Source organism: Zingiber officinale, chromosome 7B (genome assembly GCF_018446385.1).
Source record: "Zingiber officinale cultivar Zhangliang chromosome 7B, Zo_v1.1, whole genome shotgun sequence".
Classification (NCBI taxonomy): Eukaryota; Viridiplantae; Streptophyta; class Magnoliopsida; order Zingiberales; family Zingiberaceae; genus Zingiber; species Zingiber officinale.
The window spans coordinates 99,172,675-99,191,832 of record NC_055999.1 but is presented as its reverse complement, the minus strand read 5'-3'; the positions used below and the strand labels follow the sequence as shown (position 1 = coordinate 99,191,832).

General features: G+C 42.6%; 1 protein-coding gene across 1 annotated transcript; it reads right to left on the bottom strand.

Annotated features, from left to right (window-relative positions):
- Positions 1-953: 953 nt before the first annotated feature.
- On the bottom strand, positions 954-3,130 carry LOC122006506 (beta-1,2-xylosyltransferase XYXT1-like). Its single transcript, XM_042562033.1, has 4 exons — positions 2,904-3,130; positions 2,747-2,824; positions 2,377-2,565; positions 954-2,279 (listed from the first exon to the last, which is right to left on the bottom strand). Exons 1-4 carry the CDS (start codon positions 3,019-3,021, stop codon positions 1,102-1,104), a joined length of 1,563 nt encoding a protein of 520 aa, XP_042417967.1. The 5' UTR covers positions 3,022-3,130; the 3' UTR covers positions 954-1,101.
- Between the last annotated feature and the right edge of the window lie 16,028 nt (positions 3,131-19,158).

Genomic DNA, 19,158 nt, shown 5'->3' with positions numbered 1-19,158 from the left:
CTCAGAGTCTGAGCAATCAAAGCGTCCGAGCAGACTGAAGGATAGACAGAGCGGGAGACCGGTCGGGCAGATCAGAAGGGCGAGTGGTCGACCCAGCAGATGAAGAGTCCAACCGAGCGGACAAACAGAGCAGCGGACGGAGGCCTGCGATCGACGCAGTTTCCTTGAAACAGATTCGTCCCACCTCCGGCTGTGCTTCGAGGTTTTCTCGGATCGTCTGTTTCCCAGGATACAACGACAAAACCACGAACGCAACAAAGCACTGGTTGTTCGTGGCAAACTGAGAATGCACCTGAGTGCTATCACAAGTAGTTTAGCCTAGCGGATGCACGACTGAGAGAAAAGAATCGGGGAACGAAGGTGGAGAAATTCTCTTGCTTTTGCTTCGCTTTGCTTAAGATCCAGCCTCTTTATATAGGAGCTCTCATCTTGCCTGCAATAAATGATCAAATTATGATCATTTAATGTTGAGTTTAATTTCGTCATTAATGGGTTTAATGTCTTCATTAATGTCGAGACATTACAGAATCATTATTAATGAGATTAATGTCGACATTAATACTGAGATAAATTTTACCTCAACCGGTCCGGCATTCGACATGCGCAAGTCGTGCTCGCACACGAGTCAACCTTGGTTCAATACAATCCGGGCCCGCAAGTCGTGCTCGCACACGAGTCAACCTTGGTTCAGTATAATTCGGACCCTGGATTTGCACTCACCCTTGCGCACTCACGCGTGAGAGAGTCTCTACCCATGCATATGTTTACAATGCATGTGTCATAATTTAAACCAACAATAAAACCAAGAGACTTCTAATGTGGGACTAAACTCATGCACAATAGAGTCTCTTCGTCTTCACCTCTTTATTCCATTCACATTTCCAACCTCCAGTTCGTGAGTCATTTGGCATCATCTAGTCAATTAAGGGTCGATTTACTAGTGTTCTTGATCATCTATCAATTCATCGTTTAATTCCTCTTCAGATGAATCACATCTTTTACAAATTCGGATGAATTTTTTAATTATTTCCTTTCTATTCACATTCATCTTCATCAACAAAGAATACGATCGCAAAAAATTACTTTCCTTTCCTTTCCTTTCTAGAGAGGCGGCGGTCTCTGGAGTTGCAGGGCTTCTTCAAGCACCCCTCTGAGCCTTCTCACGTCCACCTTCACCGTCTGTTTGTCGAGGAAGACCGACCAGATCGCATCCCAACCTTGCTTGTGGATCGACAGAGGGTCGGTGAACACCGGGTGCTGTCTCGGGTACTGCCTTATCAGCGAGCTCTCCTCTTCCTTCACCTCGTACTCCAGGTACCTTATCGCCATGTCCGCCGCCGGGTCGCCGAAGTCGTGCCTGCACGCCGACGTGAGGCCGCCCCACGGGACGATCTGCACCAGCGTCGCGCCGCGCGGGAGGAAGACCATGTTGGTCAGCCCCGCGCCGTGGACGCCCATCAGCACGTCGCACGAGTTCACGGTCCGCGCGAACCTCGACACGTTCTTGGTCTCCTCGGGGCCGGCCACCAGCACCTTGAAGCCCAAGCTCCGCGCCAGCGACGATACCTCCCTGCGGTTGGTTATCGACCGCGAGCCCCTCCGGTTGATCAGCAGCAGTCTCGGCTTCTTCTTCCTCCCGGCCGATCGGACGACGACGGCCTGCTCTCTGCTGAGGGAAAAGCATGACCGGAGGAACTCCCTGAAGTCCGCCATGGAGTCGCCGTTTGGGGCTTTGGAGGGGTCAATCCCCAGCTCTCTGTGGCTCAAGAGACCCACATGGACGTCGCGGAAGCAGCGCACCGTCCTCTCCCGATCCAGGTCGATGATCGGATAATACGAAAGCCTTCTCAGAATCGTCTCGTACTTGGCGATCCAGCCGTAGTTGAAGTCGGTGACGAGGAACTGGACTCGGCCGCGGTGCCGGCGCGCGGTGGTGAAGAGGGGGATGAGGACGTCAGAGAAGTCATGGAAGAAGTTGCCCAGGAATCCACCGGTGGAGAACACGATGCCAGGGACTGTGTGATTCACAGAGCACTGAGGCTGCTTCCTCGTCGATTCCTTCACGGTCAGTTCTCTGATTCTCCCCATCACTGTGGTTTCCCATTTTCTGCTGTACGGTCTAATCTTCCAACTGATCCCTTCTTCTTCTTCTCCATGAACAGCTGCTGCGCCATCAATGGCTAAGATGATAGAAGAGGAGTGCCCGACGACTCTCACATCGCCATGAACGGCGCATGTGTCAGATCTGCGCTCGGATTCATCACAGGATATCTTGCTCTCTGTGATCCAAGAGCCAATTAATGTAATGCATTCGTTAATTAATCAGTCGACGTGAATTCGAGCTAGGAGTTGGGATATATATATGATGGGATTTACCAGCTGCTCGAGCCGTACTGGTTTCTTGTTCTTCAGCTGGTTCCTGGAGGATTTCTTCTAGTAAACTGGTTTCTGAGGAGAAAATTGGTTCCTCATGATGATCGATTGGAGAGGGATCGATCGTCTCATTTGCAGGTTTATTGGGGGGCGATTCTTCGCCCATGGCTGAAGTGGCCATTCCTCCAACTTCTGCAATGTGTATCGATCGATCGTCAGCAACAAAATTGATATGTAGAATTAATGGTTCACCTCAATTATTATTAATTAATTATTCTCTTGCTAATGAGAATCCCACTTGAAATTAAATAATTAACGACTATTTCAAACTCTGGTTCATCGATCAAACAATAAAACCTACAATTATACTCACCCGATCCATCCGTGCCGCGGTTTTCCTCCTCGACCACCTGAATCTCCAGGCTCATCGTCGACGATAACCGCAAACTAGCTAATCGAAAGCACACAAACAACTCAAACAATATGGATCACAACAATGGGAAAAAAAAACTAGCATTAATGAGACTTACAAAAGGAGAGGGTGTCCAAGCTTGGCTTAAGCATTGACCCAACAAAGAAGAAGCATGGGATCATCAAGCACAGTAGTGATATCGAAACCCCAAATCTCTGGGGTATTCTCCCTGCCATTGCCTTCGTCTCGAAGGGTTAGGACCAAACTCAAACTCAAGGCTACCTCTTCAGTGCAAACAATTAATGAGGTGGTTATATTTATAGAAACGATCGACTTCATGCAGTTGAGTTGCCATGGGATCGGAAGACTATAGTTAGCAAGTTAATCGATTCATTTAAATAAAAAATTGAATCATTTCGGGTTTTCCATTCACGCTATCCCAAACGAGGACGTTGACATTCCAATTGCCGCGGCATTTCATTTATTTCGCATGCAACTTCTACAGCTTGTTCTAGCTAGTACTTATATTCTGCCCCGTGTGTGAATATGCATTTATATATAAACATATGGATTTGTGAAGGGAAAATGTTGATTAATGCAAGACAGCTACGTGATAACGAAGACAGGGAATATTCAAAATACGCGGACTTTGAAAATACTCGTGTAGATAATGAAATTGATAGCGCGGTTTCAACTAATGAGATGTGCACAGTGAGATTGTTTTTGTTCAGGGAAAAAAAATTGAATTAATTGCGTTGATGCATGATAAGTTATTATTTGATATTTTTTTTGGAATAATATTAGGTGTATTACATTTAATTGTACATATGTATAGGTACTTTTTATCATTTTTATACATGAAGATTATTTTACCTCAAGTATATATTTTTTCTCTTAATTCATAATATTATTCTCACAAATTTGAATTTGATTTTGTAGGACACTTGAGTTGATTCAACTGGTACATAATCAAGGCCAACAAGTGATTCACTCCACAAATGAAGGAGCTCATACTCAATCCAGTTCAACTCATTCCTACTTATTGAGCTTAACCCAAGTTAAATCTACCTCAACAAAACCCTAATACTGCATTTGAACCTAATCTAAACCCCCAAATAAACTAGGTTTAAACCAAGGTATAAAACCCAAATTTCTCACAGATGAACAGTGGCTTGGTTTTACTGTTCATCTGGGATCTTCTTCATCTATCTTCTCCTCAGCAAGTTTCATTGGCGTTGAGGTTCCCAACTATTGGTGTCCAGGTTTCGGTCACCTGAGTTCGCTAATAGGTGTTCCTCCGGTGACAATTCTGTTTCCACGATTCTCTGCTTCTGCCACTTTCCGACGGCGTTCCTGCGGTGGCAGTGGCTCTGCTTTCCATCAGTGAGCATCTGCTGTGTTCCTTTGGTGTTACTGAGTCCCTTCCGACAACACTTCATCCATCATCATCTATCCAACAGATCCAGAGAGTCTAGATCACAGAGTTGTAGATTTTCTGAGTTTGGCAACTCGATTCTTCATCAGCATCGCTCGACCTTTGGTGCTGGTGAAGGTCGAGTTGAGAATAGTTCCTGTGAACTTCTTCTTCGATTGCCGAAGTGAGGTTTCACCAAGTTTCCTTGTGTGGCAACAAGGAGAGACTTGTTTGAGAAGTGATTTGGTGTGGACATGGTTTCTTTGTTTCCTGCATTTCTTCAATTCTAGAATAGATTTCAATTTGCATTTGTTCTGTTCTTATCAAGTAATCTAGCATTTTTTTTATCTTGTTGATGTTTAATTCATGTTAAGTAGTTAGTACTTCATTGGTGCAATTTAGTTTAAGTTCTTGTTAAAGCTTAGTTAATTGTTAAGTTGCTGAGTTTCAAGTTAGGGTTTAATTTTTTGCTTTAGTAGAATTCATTTGTGTCTTGCTATTTCATTACTTAGTTTAATTGTGTTGATGGTGAAACCACAGCGTAGAGTGACAATGCGTCGTTGATTAATTATTGGTATTTAGTTAGATTTCATTCAAGCTTTAGATTAGTTTCTTACTGTTTTACTTTTTCATTTGTTAGATTTAGAATTAAAATCAAATAACCCCCATTTTAATGATGAAAATCTCAAAAATAGTTTTAAATCTAAGACAAACATCTGATTGTTACTTCCTCGAGAGATTCGACCCTAGGCACTTTATTATAACATCATTGTGTAGTTAAGGGTTTATTGGAATTACATTGTTAATTTGATAAGTATACTCGTGACGCTCAATTTGGACTCTTATCAATGCACTTCCAATTTTTCAATCGTGTTAAATTAATTGATTGATGGTACTTGATTTTTCCTGATTAATTTTGAAGGTTGGTAATTTTTTTTACTAATTCATCTACCAGATAAATCCTGAGTACAGTTTATGCATATTTAGAAGTTAATTTTTTATAATATTTGATCCCGTTTAGAAGCTGAGATAGATAGAAGGCTAGTGATGTGGTTAAAATGCTGACTGAGTCGTCACTGAACCCTAAAAAAGAGAATGATTGAAGGTGTTTGAAAGTCTTTGGTCTATGGTGTATGCAAGGTTGTTAGAAAATAGACCGGAAGCTACCTCGGTCTAGCACTCTAACACTCAAGTCAGCCTCCGGTGATAGAAAATAAACAGTATTGTAATGAAAAGATTGAATGTAAAAGCATACTAGGCCCGCAAGAGCGAGCCGAAGGCACTGACACGGAGCTGGAGGACGGTGCGAAGCCGAAGGATTACGTAGAGCCAAAGGAAAGCCCAGAGCATTAAGACAGCTCGAAGTCAGACGACGACGCAAAGTCGGAGGACGACATGGAGCCGGAGACGAAGGCACTAAGTCAAAGACGACGGCACAGAGCCGAATGCGGCATGGATCCAGAGGCGACGACACAGAGCCGAATGAGGCATGAATCCAGAAGGCGGCACGCGGTCGAAATACAACAGTGGTACATAGGCCAGAATACAACAACAACACGCAGGCCGAAATATGACATCGGCTCACAGGTCGGAACATAATAGTGGCTCACGGACTAGAATGGCACGAAGGTTGGAACACAGTGGTGGCTCGAAGGCTACAATGCCAGAGCACATCAACAGCGCAAAGACCAGACGACTAGAAGGTCGGAACACAGAGGAGACGGAACACCATTAGGTAGGCATGGTGTGGCAATGTTAGAAAAGGAGAGTCGTGACCGATAAAGAGGTCAGCAAGGTCCGGTGGCTGGAGAGGGAGATGAGGCAAAGCCCTGCTGGGGTGGCCAATTGAGGCGATAATGGCGAGTGTGACCGAAGGCGGTCACTGGAGGCGATGTCGCTGGGGCGGTGGCTCAGAGATGGCGAAGTATGTGAGGTAAAGTGAGGGAGGTGTCGAGATTGGTGATGATGGAGTAGAGAAGGTGTTGGTATCGGTGTCGGTATCGCTAATGAGTCAAGTTGAGAGGAAGAGGCATGTGTCAACGGAGATGACTTGGTACGTAGGAGGAAGGAAAAGGGGAGCCAGGCAATGGCGGTGTGGTGCAAGAGAGAGAAGAAGAAGGGGTGAGGCTGCAAGCCGGTGGCGAAGCTAGCAGTTGATAGCGTGGGCAAGAGGGGCGTTCCCCCTCTAGCGGTGCCTCCTTTCTTTCTCCCTTTTATTCTTTTTGCGCCCGAGCCAAAACTTAAAAGAGGGATCTCCAATGAATTGAACAAAATACCCTTCCCTCCTTCTCCCTTATCCTTCTAGGTCCTACCAAATATATCCGCATCACAAGTCTTCCCTTCAAGTATAGTCGAAAGGCGTGCGAGTCCGACTGACTAGACAGTGTATCGTAAGGTTAATCTCTCCTAACTACAGAGTCAGATCGCTAGGTACGTCATATAATGCCTAGCTAATAGCTATGGCGATGTCGAGCGAGCAGCGGAAGCCATGTCACCCGAGCGACGTTAGTGGTGTCAAGCGAATGGTGGTACTTATGCCGAATGAGTGGCGAAAAACAATGCGGAGCGAATGCAAAGCAAGCAATCGGGTGAATGTCAAGCAAGTGATCGGGCGAATGCTAAGCGGGCAATCAAGTGAATGTCGAGCAAATGACTGATCAGAGGCCTAGCGGATGCTGAGTAAAGTGATTGGGCGAATGCCGAGCGGGTAATAGGGTGAATGTCGAGCAGACGATCGAGCGGATGTCAAGCAAGCGACTGAACAAACGTAGAGAGGATGTCAAGCAGTTGACTGAGCCGATGCTGAGTGGGCAACCAAGAGAATGTTGAGTGGGCAGCTGAGCGGTGTCAACCAGATGGTCGAGCAATGCAAAGAGGATGCCGAGCAAGAGTGGATCACGAGAGATTGAAGGACATGGAGCCCATGTGCCAAGTGGGCGTGGAGCCCATGAGATCGAAGGCGAATAGGAGTAGAGCCCGTGAGCGGAGTGGGCATGAAGCCCGTGAAATCAAAGGTGAATGGGAGCAGAGCCCGTGTACTGAGCAGGAGCGGATCTCGTGAATAGATTGAGTGTAGAGCCCGTGAAATTGAAGGCAAACGAAGGCGAAGCCTATGAGCTGAGTGAGAGTGGATCCCATGAACTGAGTGGGAGCAGAGCCTATGAAATCGAAGACGAATGGGAGCGAAACTCATGAGCTAAGCGGGAATGGATCCCTTGAACAGAGCAAGCGCAGAACCCATGAAATCAAAAGTGAACGAGAGCAAAATCTGTGAGCTGAGCGGAAGAGGATCTCGTGAATTGAGCGGGAGCGAAGGTTGTAAGCCAAATGCGAATGGGATCAAAACCCATGAGTCAAACATAAAAGAGAGCAAAGCCCGTGAGTTGAGTGGTCGCAGAGCCCGTGATATCAAAGGGAGTAGAGCTCGTGGATCAAGTGCGCACAAAGCCCCTGAGACAATTGAGAGCGAAGGTCCTAAGCTGAATGCAAACGGGAACAAAACCCATGAGTCAAACGCAAATGAGAGCAAATGTCATGATATTGAGTGGAGCAGAGCTCATGGATCGAGTGGGCATGAAGCCCATGAGTTGATAGGGAGAGGAGGTCATAAGCCGAGCGGGCGCAGAGCTTATGAGATTGAAGGGAACAAGGCTCGTGAGATTAAAGGGAGCAAGGCTTATGAGATCGAAGGGAGCAGAGGTCATGAAATTGAAGGGCACAGAGCCCATGATATCGAAGGGAGTAGAGCTCGTGGATCAAGTGGGTGTGAAGCTCGTGAACCGATCAGGAGCGGAGGTCGTAAGTCAAGTGGGCACGGAGCCCATAAGATCAAAGGGAGCAAGGCCAGTGAGATCAAAAGGCACAGAGCCGGTGAGCTATGTGGGTGTGGAGCCCATGAGCTGAGTGGGCGCAGAGCCTATGAGATTGACAAGCGTGGAGCCCGTGGGGTACTCCTATCCAAAACTAGTGGTGATACTCTAGTCCGAGACCAATGGAGATTGCTCAATCCCGAACAGAGGAGGTTGGGCTCTGATGTCAATAGAAGTGGAGCCCGTAGCACACATGATTAGGGAGTGAGCCTCTAATCCCTGATTGGAGAGCGAGGCCCCTAGTTCATGATCGGAGAGCTAGGCTCTTAGATCTTGATTGGGGAGCTATACCGCTAATCTCTTGATCGGAAAGTTGTGCCTCTAGTATCTGATCAAAAAGTTGTGCTCCTAGTCTGTAATCAAGGAGTTATGCTCCTAGTACCTGATCGGGAAGTTGTGCCCCTTGTGTATGATCAGGGAGCTATGCCCCGAGTCTCTGATCGAGGAGTTGTGCTCCTAATATTTGATCGAGGACCTAAGGCTCTAGTCTCTGATCATGGAGTTAGACCCTTACTCTCTGATCGAGGAGTTATAGCAGATCCTGTGATCAAAAGAAGAAATATAATAGAAAAATTAACCTGCTGATTAGCTGAGAATCCGGCTCGATCCTTTGACTTTGAATACTCGTAGAGTGGGGGTCCCTGGGGGTAGAAAAACTAACCTACAGATCGGCTGAGGTTTTGACTTGGTCTCTCGACTCTCAAATACCCATGAAGTGAGAGGAGAATATAATAGAAAAACCAACCTGTTGATCGACTGAGGATCTAACTCGGTCCCTCGACTCCCGAATACTCATAGAGTGAGGGGAGAATATAATAAAAAATCTAACCTACTGATCGGTTAATTATCTAACTCGGTCCTTTGACTCCCGAATACTCATGGAGTAAGAGGAAACATAATATAATAAGAATCCAACGCTTATGCTGCTTGAGAATATGGAGAATAAGGTCTCATCAAGACGAAGACCCGTAAGCTTTGAGTGCCCCTGTCAATCGAGAATGATGCCTGAGAAATTCCATTTTCCTTCTGCATGTGGCGGCAATGTGCTTGTCAAAATACTTTGAGATTATGGTAATCGCAAAGAGTTTTCTAGCGTATCTATCTTCACGTTCCAGATTAGGTGAACTTCTCACAAATGATGTCAAATTTAATCCTGTTAGGAAGCTGAGATAGATGGAAGGTCGGTGATGTGGATAGAATGTTGATTGAGTCGCCACGACCCGAAGGGAGGAAGGATGATGAGTTGTCTTCTATGTTGACTAAGTTGTTGGACCCCTAAAAAAGAGAATGACCTAAGGTGTCTGAAAGTATTTGGTCTATGGTGCCTGCAAGGTTGTTAGAAATATACTGGCGGCCCCCCCGGTCTGGCACTCCGATGCTTAAGTCAGCCTCCAATGATAGAAAATAAATAGTACTGTAATGAAAAGACTGAATGTAAAAGCATTCAGACCTGAAAGAGCGGGCCAAAGGCACTGACACAGAGCCAGAGGACGGTGGGGAGCTAGAGGATGGCGTGAAGCAAAAGGATGGCCTTGAGCCAGATGACAGTATGGAGTCAAAGGATGTCAAGGAGCCGAAGATGGAGGCACGGAGCTAGAGATCGACGACACAAAGCCGGATGTGTCATGGATCTGGAGGCGACTGCACAGAGTCGGATGAGGCATGGATTCGGAAGGCAGAATGCAATTGGAATACAACAGCGGCACACCGGCCAAAATACAATAGCGGTACGTAGGTTGAAATATGATAGCGACTCACAGGACGGTACATAGCGGCTCACAGGCCGAAATGGCACAAAGATCGGAACACAGTGGTGGCTCAAAGGCTATAATGCTAGAACACAACAATGGCGCGAAGGTCGAATGGCTCGAAGGCTAGAACATAGCAGAAGTGGAACATGATCAGGTATGCACCGGTGTGGCAATGTTAGAAAAGGAGAGTCGTGATCAGCAAAGAGGCCAGCAAGGTCTGGTGGCTAGAGAGGGAGATGGGGCAAAGCCTGGGTGGGGCGGTCAATTGAGGTGGCGGTGGAGAGTGTGGCCTTTGTGGTCACTAGAGGCCATTGGAGGAGGTCGGTGGAGGTGGTGTCACTGGGGCGGCGGCCTGAAGGATGGAGAAGTACGTGAGGTAAAGCGAGGGAGGTGTCAAGGTTGGCGATGATAGAGTAGAGGAGGCGTCGATGTCGATATCGCCGATACGTCAAGTGGAGAGGAGGATGTTGATAAAATGACTCAAAATTAACAATTGAGTTAGTGGATTGATGAGGTAGCAATGAGTGGTAGTAGTGGTAGTAATGGTAATAGTGGTTAAAGGAAAAAGTCTATATTCAATGTATTTATATTTGTGGAGTTAGTAGGGTAGAATAGTTGAGTTAGTGGGGTGAATTACGGAGTTAGTGAGTTGTCATGAGTTATATAAGTAGTTTATAAATAGACTTTGTGTTTTATTATTTAATTGTAGCAGAAATATTATTGTGTTTCACTTGTCCATCTTATCTTCCTCTCATTTTTATCTAATAGAAGAGGCACGCGTTGACAGAGATGACGTGGTGCATGCGAGGAAGGAAAAGGAGAGTAAGCCGATGGTGGTGTGGTCGTGGGAGAGAGAAAAAGAAGAGGTGAGACGATCGGCCGACGATAAAATTGGCAGTCAATGATGTAGGACAAGAGAGACGCCCCCCTTCTAACAACATTAATTAATTATTTATTTATTTATACCAAAATCCAAACCTAGCTATCCCCAGTGAATTAAATTACCCTCCCCTCCTTTTTCCCTACTCCTCCCTAATCCTAAGGCCTACCAGATACATCCGCACCAATATTCGTTTCTTTTGAGATTCGAATTCAGATCTTTTTATTTTGTTTCCCTAGGTGTTTTAGTATTGCATTACACGTGTACATATGTTAAGAAAAAAACATGGAAAAGATAATTATACAATATTTCTGATGACTTATCACAATAATAATTTTTTTATTAGGACAATAAACACTTTGAAAATATAAATTGTTTTTTAATTCGGGAGAAATACATTAGGGGGGCTAATTCTAACACGTCGTGTAAACTGAGAACAACCTACATTCAAACCCCTTTTTAGGGCAACTTGAATGCTTTATTGGTATAGTTGTTGTTGGTTGTGTTAACAATGATGACTAAAGTTATGGACTAATCTCATTTTGATCTCTATATTTAATTATAATTTCCCTAAAAGCAAATATCGTATAATTGACCTATATATTACCAAAAAAGAGGTTAGCAAAGGGGGACACTGCCCACCTACCATGTTGGATGAGCATGAATATTTAAATATTTTAAATAATATTTAAAAATTTATGGTATGATTTAATAATTTATAATATATAGGCAAAGGTTTTTTTTTTTTTTTTGAGAAAATACTATATTTTAAGTAGGAACACAAATATAATAAGTATGTGATCAAAGAGATCGGTCGAGGCACATGCACTTTGAAGAGTGAAAAAAAATTTTGGGTATTTTTTTTAATGATTAAAATTATTTGATCATTTTTTATCAATAGTTATGATTTAATATTTATTACTATTCAAACTTTATTAATAGAGAGCTCATTTCATTATTTTTATAGACTATCTTCTCTACTCTTAATCTCAATTTCGTATTCTCTATAGGTTTTCATCTTTATTTCTAAACACTTTCATTTCCAATTTTTAATTACAATGAAAGGAGGCCATGGAGGTGCATTATCTCGAGCTTAGAAGGGAAATGAAATAGTAAATCTGCGTGAGGACCCCAACATTCAATCCACCAATGATGAGATCAAGAACCTTCCAAATCTAACACCATAAACATAAGAAAGCACCAATGCAATTACTTCTAAGGTTTGAAAATTTTCTCCTCTAAAACCTTCTATTTTCACTAAATATTTTGAGAAAATCACTCTTCCATCGAGAGAATTGCGTGGAAAATATAAGCACTACAATGCTTCCTACAAATTCCAAGTGGGCGGCGGTTATGGGTCATTGAAACGATATGTAGAAATAAAATACCTGACAGAATATGGACTTAACCGTTCTCAAACACAATTATCTAGATTTTCTTTAACTAGCCGTAGTACTGATTCAGGTTTATTTTTATATTTGATTAATAAAGTAAGATAATCATTAGCTAAATTTATTTTCATAAAACATCTTTCTTTTAGTCTTGGATCTAAATGCATATTCGAAGATTTTTGTAAAGAATCTCTTAATCTATATGATAAACGTGTTCAAAGGACTACACTTACTCGTACAATTAAAAAAATTAGTAAAATAAGAAAAAAAGAATTTAATTGATGAATTTAGTAAATTAGATAATAAAGTTTTTTATGTTTTATTTAGAGTGATCATTGGCAAATACATTCATATAGTATATGGATATGAGTTGTCATTGGATCGATAACTCTTAGAACCTCCAAAAAAATTTATTAATTTTGATAAATCACATAATGTTTATAACATCACATAATTATTATATTTAATTTTATAAGAATATGAATTAACTCATAAAATATTTTTAATATCATTAGATAATACTAGTTCCAATAGCGATGAGATGCTCTGTCCCACTTTTGTTGTCCCTATGTCTCATTTACTATCGGATGGGCCACATCAGATCATGCATCCTTGAAATCTGACATGATCTGATGTGATCCATTATAACAGTGAATGGGACACGGGGGCATGAAGAAAGTGGGACAGATGATCCCATCTCGTTCTAATATCGTCTGTATAGATGATCTAAAATTTATTTGTCAACCTATTATTAGTGGTTTTTTTTTTCATACTCGTTGTATATGCCATATTTTAAATTTATATGTTCAAAATGGATTAAAAATTTTATAAAATTATATTAAACCAATTAAAAGAGCAGACAAAACACCCACGAGGATCCTCAAGTTCCACGCAGAAATTTGAAAATTATTTTACGACTCATTTTGATTTTAATGAAGTAGATAACAAAAATTTATATATCTTAAAGTGATGGTGACAGAAGACTCAAAGCTTTCTCGTCCCTTCCGTGATCGTCAAAGAAATTTTAGCTTGTCCAATGTCAACTGTTATTGTGGAGCAGATGTTCAATGCCGACGGTAACATAAAAGATGAACAACGATCAACTGTGTCTCATGATTCATTGGTAGCTCAAGCATTACTCGGCGATTGGACCAGAAGCGAGAAAAAAATCCAAGTAATGCAACTTTCAAATAACGAAGTTGAAGATTTTGATACCGAAAAATGAATACAACAGGAACAGGAAATGGAAGTGAGTGACAACGCCACTTTCAAATGTAAAAGGTAAAAAATGTAAAAGAATTACATGAGTTTTGATTCTCCTATACCGTGAACACAAGCTCTTTTTTAAATAATTTTTCATTTTTAATTTTTTTAATATAATAATTTAAAATCATGATGAACTATGATAAATCGTGAATTGAATCGTGAATCGACAATTTCAAACTAGAATAAGTATCTTAAATGATTAAAGTTAAAAATAGACTATTAAAAATCATCGAATCGATTATTCAACTATCCAACTGCCCATTTGGAATTGTGGTCCGATGTACTTTGCATTTACATTTTCATGCAGGTGAAAAAGGATAAATCATAAGTGTCATTCCGATCTGGAAGTGTGTGATCGTCGTATAGATAGAGTCAAACTAAGCACGTCTCCCTGAAAAGAGAAGCAACGACCCCACAATGCAAGAATACTGACCCAATTAACATCAAAATTAAAGTAGATTACTGGTTAATGATGAAAATTATAATTCATCGTTAATTATCGATATCAATCGCTAATTTAACAGTGGAATATATTTTCTCTTCTCATTTCATTACTATTCTTAGTTACCATATTTAATTAGCAACGAAATTAAAATTTCGCCACTAAATTAGTAGCAAAATTAAAATTTCATGTCACAAAATTCTGTTGTTAATTGACAATTAAAATTAGGATTTTCATTCCTAATTTCTTCCTAAATTAAGATTATGTCACAAAATTATATTGCTAATTGACAATTAAAAATAGGATTTTCATTCCTAATTTCTTCCTATTCGATCATCTTCTCTCCTCTGATCGACTGAAATCTCTAGCTCTAGCAAGCTCGTTTCGTCTCTGATCTTCGATACACACATCTCCTCTATGATCTCTGGCAAGTATACTGTTAGTACGATCCTCTCCTTTCTCCTTCCCTCTCCTCTCATCTCGAGCCTTGAGTTTGGCTGGCAGCGAGCTCGTGGGCTTGGCTGGCAACGAGCTCATGGGCTTGGCCGACACCGAGCTCAACTGTGAACTTGACTTATCGCAAGCTCAGCCATGACCTCAATCCTAGTCGCGAGCTCAACCACAACGTCACCCTAGCCATGAGATCAATCCCGAGCTCGATAAGTGAGTTTTGAGAAAGTACAATGTGATGCATAATACTTCAATTGTAGTTCCTTAAAATATGTTATAACTTTTGACCCAAATTTTTTAATAAAATTCTTATATTTTTTATTCATAAGTAATTGATTACTAGGTATATCCATGTTTCATTATTAGGTCCAAGAGAATTAGTAGCATATTGAAAGAGTTTCATTGTTGTTGTTTTTTTAAAAAATATGGAATCGTCACATTAGCAGTCCCCCTAGAACCGGTCCCACAGATATAGAGGAAGATAAATACAGGTATATATCTAAAAGCGCACGACTGATTTTAACTAATTTTTTATCGTCTTTTGTTATCTTCAAGTATTTTATATTTTTTTAGCTCTTGCCTCTTTAAGCACGGGAGTGGAGGCAACATCATTTCTATGCTCTTATCTCCAACCCATTTGCTATCTTCTCTTTGAATGCTACTATTTTTTTTTTAATTCAAACTTCGTATTTAGTTTAAGTTTAAGTGCTATTGATATATTATGTTTTAATAATTTTATTAAGTTTAATTTATAACTATATGAATGTTTAGTTGTACATGTTTAATAATGTTGTAAATTTATTTTTTTATATATTATAATGTATGCGAATAAAGTTTGGATGTACAATATATTAGTAAATAGATTTATCACTAATGAATATTTTGATAAAGTTGAAAAGTTTATAAACTTCGATAAGTGTCATCCAAATTATATGGATGGTGATAAGTTACATTGTTTATGTAATCATTACAAATGTAGAAATACAAATTTCTACGATAAGATACTATGAAAATACATCTAGATAAAAATGATTTTGTTCCAAATTATTATAATTAGTATTATCATAGAGAGTTTTATTTATTTGAGTCAATTGTTATTTCGTCATATGACCCTATTGGTTGAGAGCAATTATCACTTAATGAGAATGCAATGTAATGCAATTAATGCTTTACGACACGATGAATGTGCTTGATCATTTGAATATAGTGTAAGTACCTCATGATAGTTGTGATGTGAACAACCAAGTTAAGTTAGGTTCTGTTGTCTTTTGATGCCTTGTGTCTAAGTGTGTAGGAACTTAGGAGCATAGGAAAATGAGTGAAAGACGCAGCTAACGAGAAGGATGGCATGGGAGAGAGTCGACAGATTTTGTGCATCCGAGGGATGAGACACTATGAAAAAGTACGTTGGTGGACGAGAAGAAAGCACGTAACATTTCCGAGGGACGAGAAGCCGTAGTAAAAGGTTACTCAAAAAGGCCTAAAAATGGGTTCGAGTGAGCCCTATTCCAAATGGTCAAAATCACCCAAGCAAGCGGAGCCAGAGCAGAAGACTTGGACAGAAATTTAACATGGAGTTGACTCTGTTCTAAGCGCCCTGGAGTCTAGGCGCCCCAAGCTACTCCGAGCACTCGAACTAGTTTGGTCCAGCTAGGGCGACTAGACTCCGCAGCGTTGTGGATCAACATCAGTAGGGGTTTAGGCGCCCGGAGTGGGTCCAGTGCTCGGACCGGGATAAAGTTTTATCCTAACTCTGTCACGTAGCCATTTGTGAGACAATAAGAGTTGCCATGCTAGGGGCGCACAGACCGTGCCACATCAGCAAACTGTCGTTTTCGACTAGTGGGCTATAAATAAAGCTCTAGTCTTCTCCTTTTCGAATAACATATTATGTACTTCAATTCTATTTTTGTTTTCATTTACGAGCTTAATTTCCGTGTACGAGGCTTCTCCGCCTTCGACGTTTCATTCGAGAAAGAGATCTTCATAGTGAGCTCATTTGCCTTGGAGTAGCAATCCTTTGATTGCCAACCAAGTATATTGATTGTCTCATACTTCTCTTTTATTCTGTAATATTTCTTTAAGTATGTAATTGTTTTAAAGCCCGATCAAGTTGAGAAAGGTATTTTGTTTTTTTTTTGTGCAAGGTAATTCACCTCCCTCTTGCCGGCTGCAAGGGACCAACAAGTGGGATCAGAGTCAGGTCGTCTCAAAAGAACTAACTGCCAACTGAAGCAAAGATGATGGTCGGAACAAGCATTTGTAGGACCGTTGCGGCCGGCTAGGAGGGGGTTGTTGGATAGCCCTGTAAAAATAAAAAAAAAAACAAACAACCCTTCCTCGAACTCTTTAAGCTAACACTTGCATAAGAATATAAAAGAAATAAAACATAAAGGAAGAGGCACGAGTGTTTACTTGGTTACAACCGATGTGGTTGTTAATCCAAGGAAGTTGAAGCACTAAAAAACTCCTTCAGGCAAAGAAGCCTCTTATAGCGTTTAGGTACAGAAAATAGAAGCTCAACTACAACTAGAAGCGCACAAGCGTTGGAATTACAAGTTCTAAGTTCGTTATCAAGCTTCTGGACCGAGGCTATATTTATAGCCTTGGTCGGGGCGCCTTGAGGGTTCTAGGCGCCCCGGGGGGGATAAAATTTATCCTCCAACGTTCAGATCAAGATAACTCTCAATATGGTCAAAATCAATGGTCCGGGCGCCCCAGGCTGGTCCGGGCGCCCTGGACCCTAAGTCAACTCCGGTTGACTTTTTTCGCCTCAGTCCAGGTCTTCAACTCTGGTTCCGCTCGCTTGGGTGATCTCTGCCATCCGGAAAAGGGCTCACCCGAACCCAGGTTCCGGTCTTCTCGAGCAGGCTTCCCTCCGGCTTCTCGTCCCTCGGAATTGCCGCATGTTTCCTTCTTGTCCACCAGCGTACTCATCCGTAGACTTCGTCCCTCGGTTGCACCCCGTGCCGACCTTCTCGCTAGCTATGTCTCTTGCTCCTCGAGCAATCTTCCGCTCCGGCTTTCGTCCCTCGGAACACCGCACGCTTCCTTCTTGTCCGCCGGTGTACTCCTCCGCAGCACCTCGTCCCTCGGACGCACCGCGTGTCGTCCTTCTCGCTAGCTGTGTCTTCCACTCGAGTATCTGTTCTCCTAAGCTCCTGCACACTTAGACACAAGGTTAAAACACACAGGACCTAACTTAACTTATTGATCACACCAAAACAACCTTGGGGTTCCAACAATCTCCCCCCTTTTGATGTGATTAACCCAAGTTAAGCTAGGGTTAAAATAGATATGAAACTAAAACAGTTTATATTGCAATAACGTGCAACAAGATAGAAAAAATTAAATTTTTAAAAAAATTCAATTTTCAATTTTCTACCTCCCCCTATACTTATACTTTTTCTTCTCCCCCTTTGATCACATAAAAAATTGGGATTGCAAGAAAAAATCTAAGGGTTGACACTTAGAAAATTTATAAAGATCTATTTCAATGATTTCTGGAAAATATTTCTAAGTCAAGAAAAATTTCTAAGTCAAGAAAAATTTCTAAGTCATTAATGTTGGTGCAACCTTAGGTCAAGGTTGACCTGGGTGACCCAACTCGAGTTAACCTGACTCGAGGTATATTTTGATGTTTGACAAGAATGGAGAAGTTATATTTTGATGTTTGACAAGAATAGGAACTTGGGGGATTGTTGGTGCAACCTTTGGTCAAGGTTGATCTGGTTGACCCGACTTGAGTTGACCTGATTCGGGAAAAGTCCAAGTATGGAGACTTGGCACGGAAAATTCCAAGCAGGGAGCTTGGCACGGGAAAAGTCCAAGCAGGGAGCTTGGCACGGGAAAAGTCCAAGCAGGAAGCTTGGCACGTGGAAAAGTCCAAGTATGGAGACTTGACACGGAAAAGTCCAAGCAGGGAGCTTGGCACGGGAAAAGTCCAAGCAGGGAGCTTGGCACGGGAAAAGTCCAAACAGGAAGCTTGGCACGTGGAAAAGTCCAAGTATGGAGACTTGGCACGGAAAAGTCCAAGCAGGGAGCTTGGCACGGGAAAAGTCCAAGCAGGGAGCTTGGTACGGGGAAAAGTCCAAGTATGGAATCTTGGCATGGGAAGTCGGAGAGGGCTCGGTAGCTCGTTCTCTGGACTGGATGGAGTCGGAGAGGGCTCGGTAGCTCGTTCTCCGGACTAGGTCAGAGAGGGCTCGTTCTCTGGACTGGATGGAGTCGGAGAGGGCTCGGTAGCTCGTTCTCCGGACTAGGTCGAGAGGGCTGGTAGCTCGTTCTCCGGACGAAGTTGGAGAGGGCTCGGTAGCTCGTTCTCTGGACTAGGTCGAAAGGGCTCGGTAGCTCGTTCTCGGACCGGACGTGGAAGCCGGAGAGGGCTCGTGAGCTCGTTCTCCTGACTAGGTCGGAGAGGGATCGCTCGTTCTCCGGACCGGACGTGGAAGTCGGAGAGGGCTCGAGTGGCTCGTTCTCGGGACTAGGTCATGTAGCTCGTTCTCTAGATCAAGAAGGCTTTAGGTTTAAGGTCGGAAATTGGATCGATCTGACCGATCCGGATACATCGGGTCATCCGATCGATCCGTGACCGATCGAACCAAACAGATTGGGAGAAGGAATGACCTGATCGATCCACAGACCGATCAGGGCTCTGGCAACCAACTCTCTGTGAGAGTTGGGATCAGTCTGGGGACCGATCAGCCTAGGGCCTGATCGGTCCACAGACCGATCAGGGATCGCAACCAACTCTCTGTGAGAGTTGGGATCGGTCTGGGGACCGATCAGAGTAGGGCCTGATCGGTCCACAGACCGATCAAATCCGCCCTGGACCGATCAGGGTGGAGCCTGATCGGTCCAGGTCTAGCCGTTGAGTCACAATGGCTAGATTTATGCTTCTTCTTTGTCTT

Coding starts and splice junctions, on each gene's coding strand:
- LOC122006506 (XM_042562033.1), bottom strand. CDS start 3,021: ATGGCAGGGAGAATACCCCAGAGATTTGGGGTTTCGATATCACTACTG. Junction 2,825..2,903: donor CTTGGACACCCTCTCCTTTT/GTAAGTCTCATT, acceptor GCTTTCGATTAG/CTAGTTTGCGGTTATCGTCG. Junction 2,566..2,746: donor CCGCGGCACGGATGGATCGG/GTGAGTATAATT, acceptor TACACATTGCAG/AAGTTGGAGGAATGGCCACT.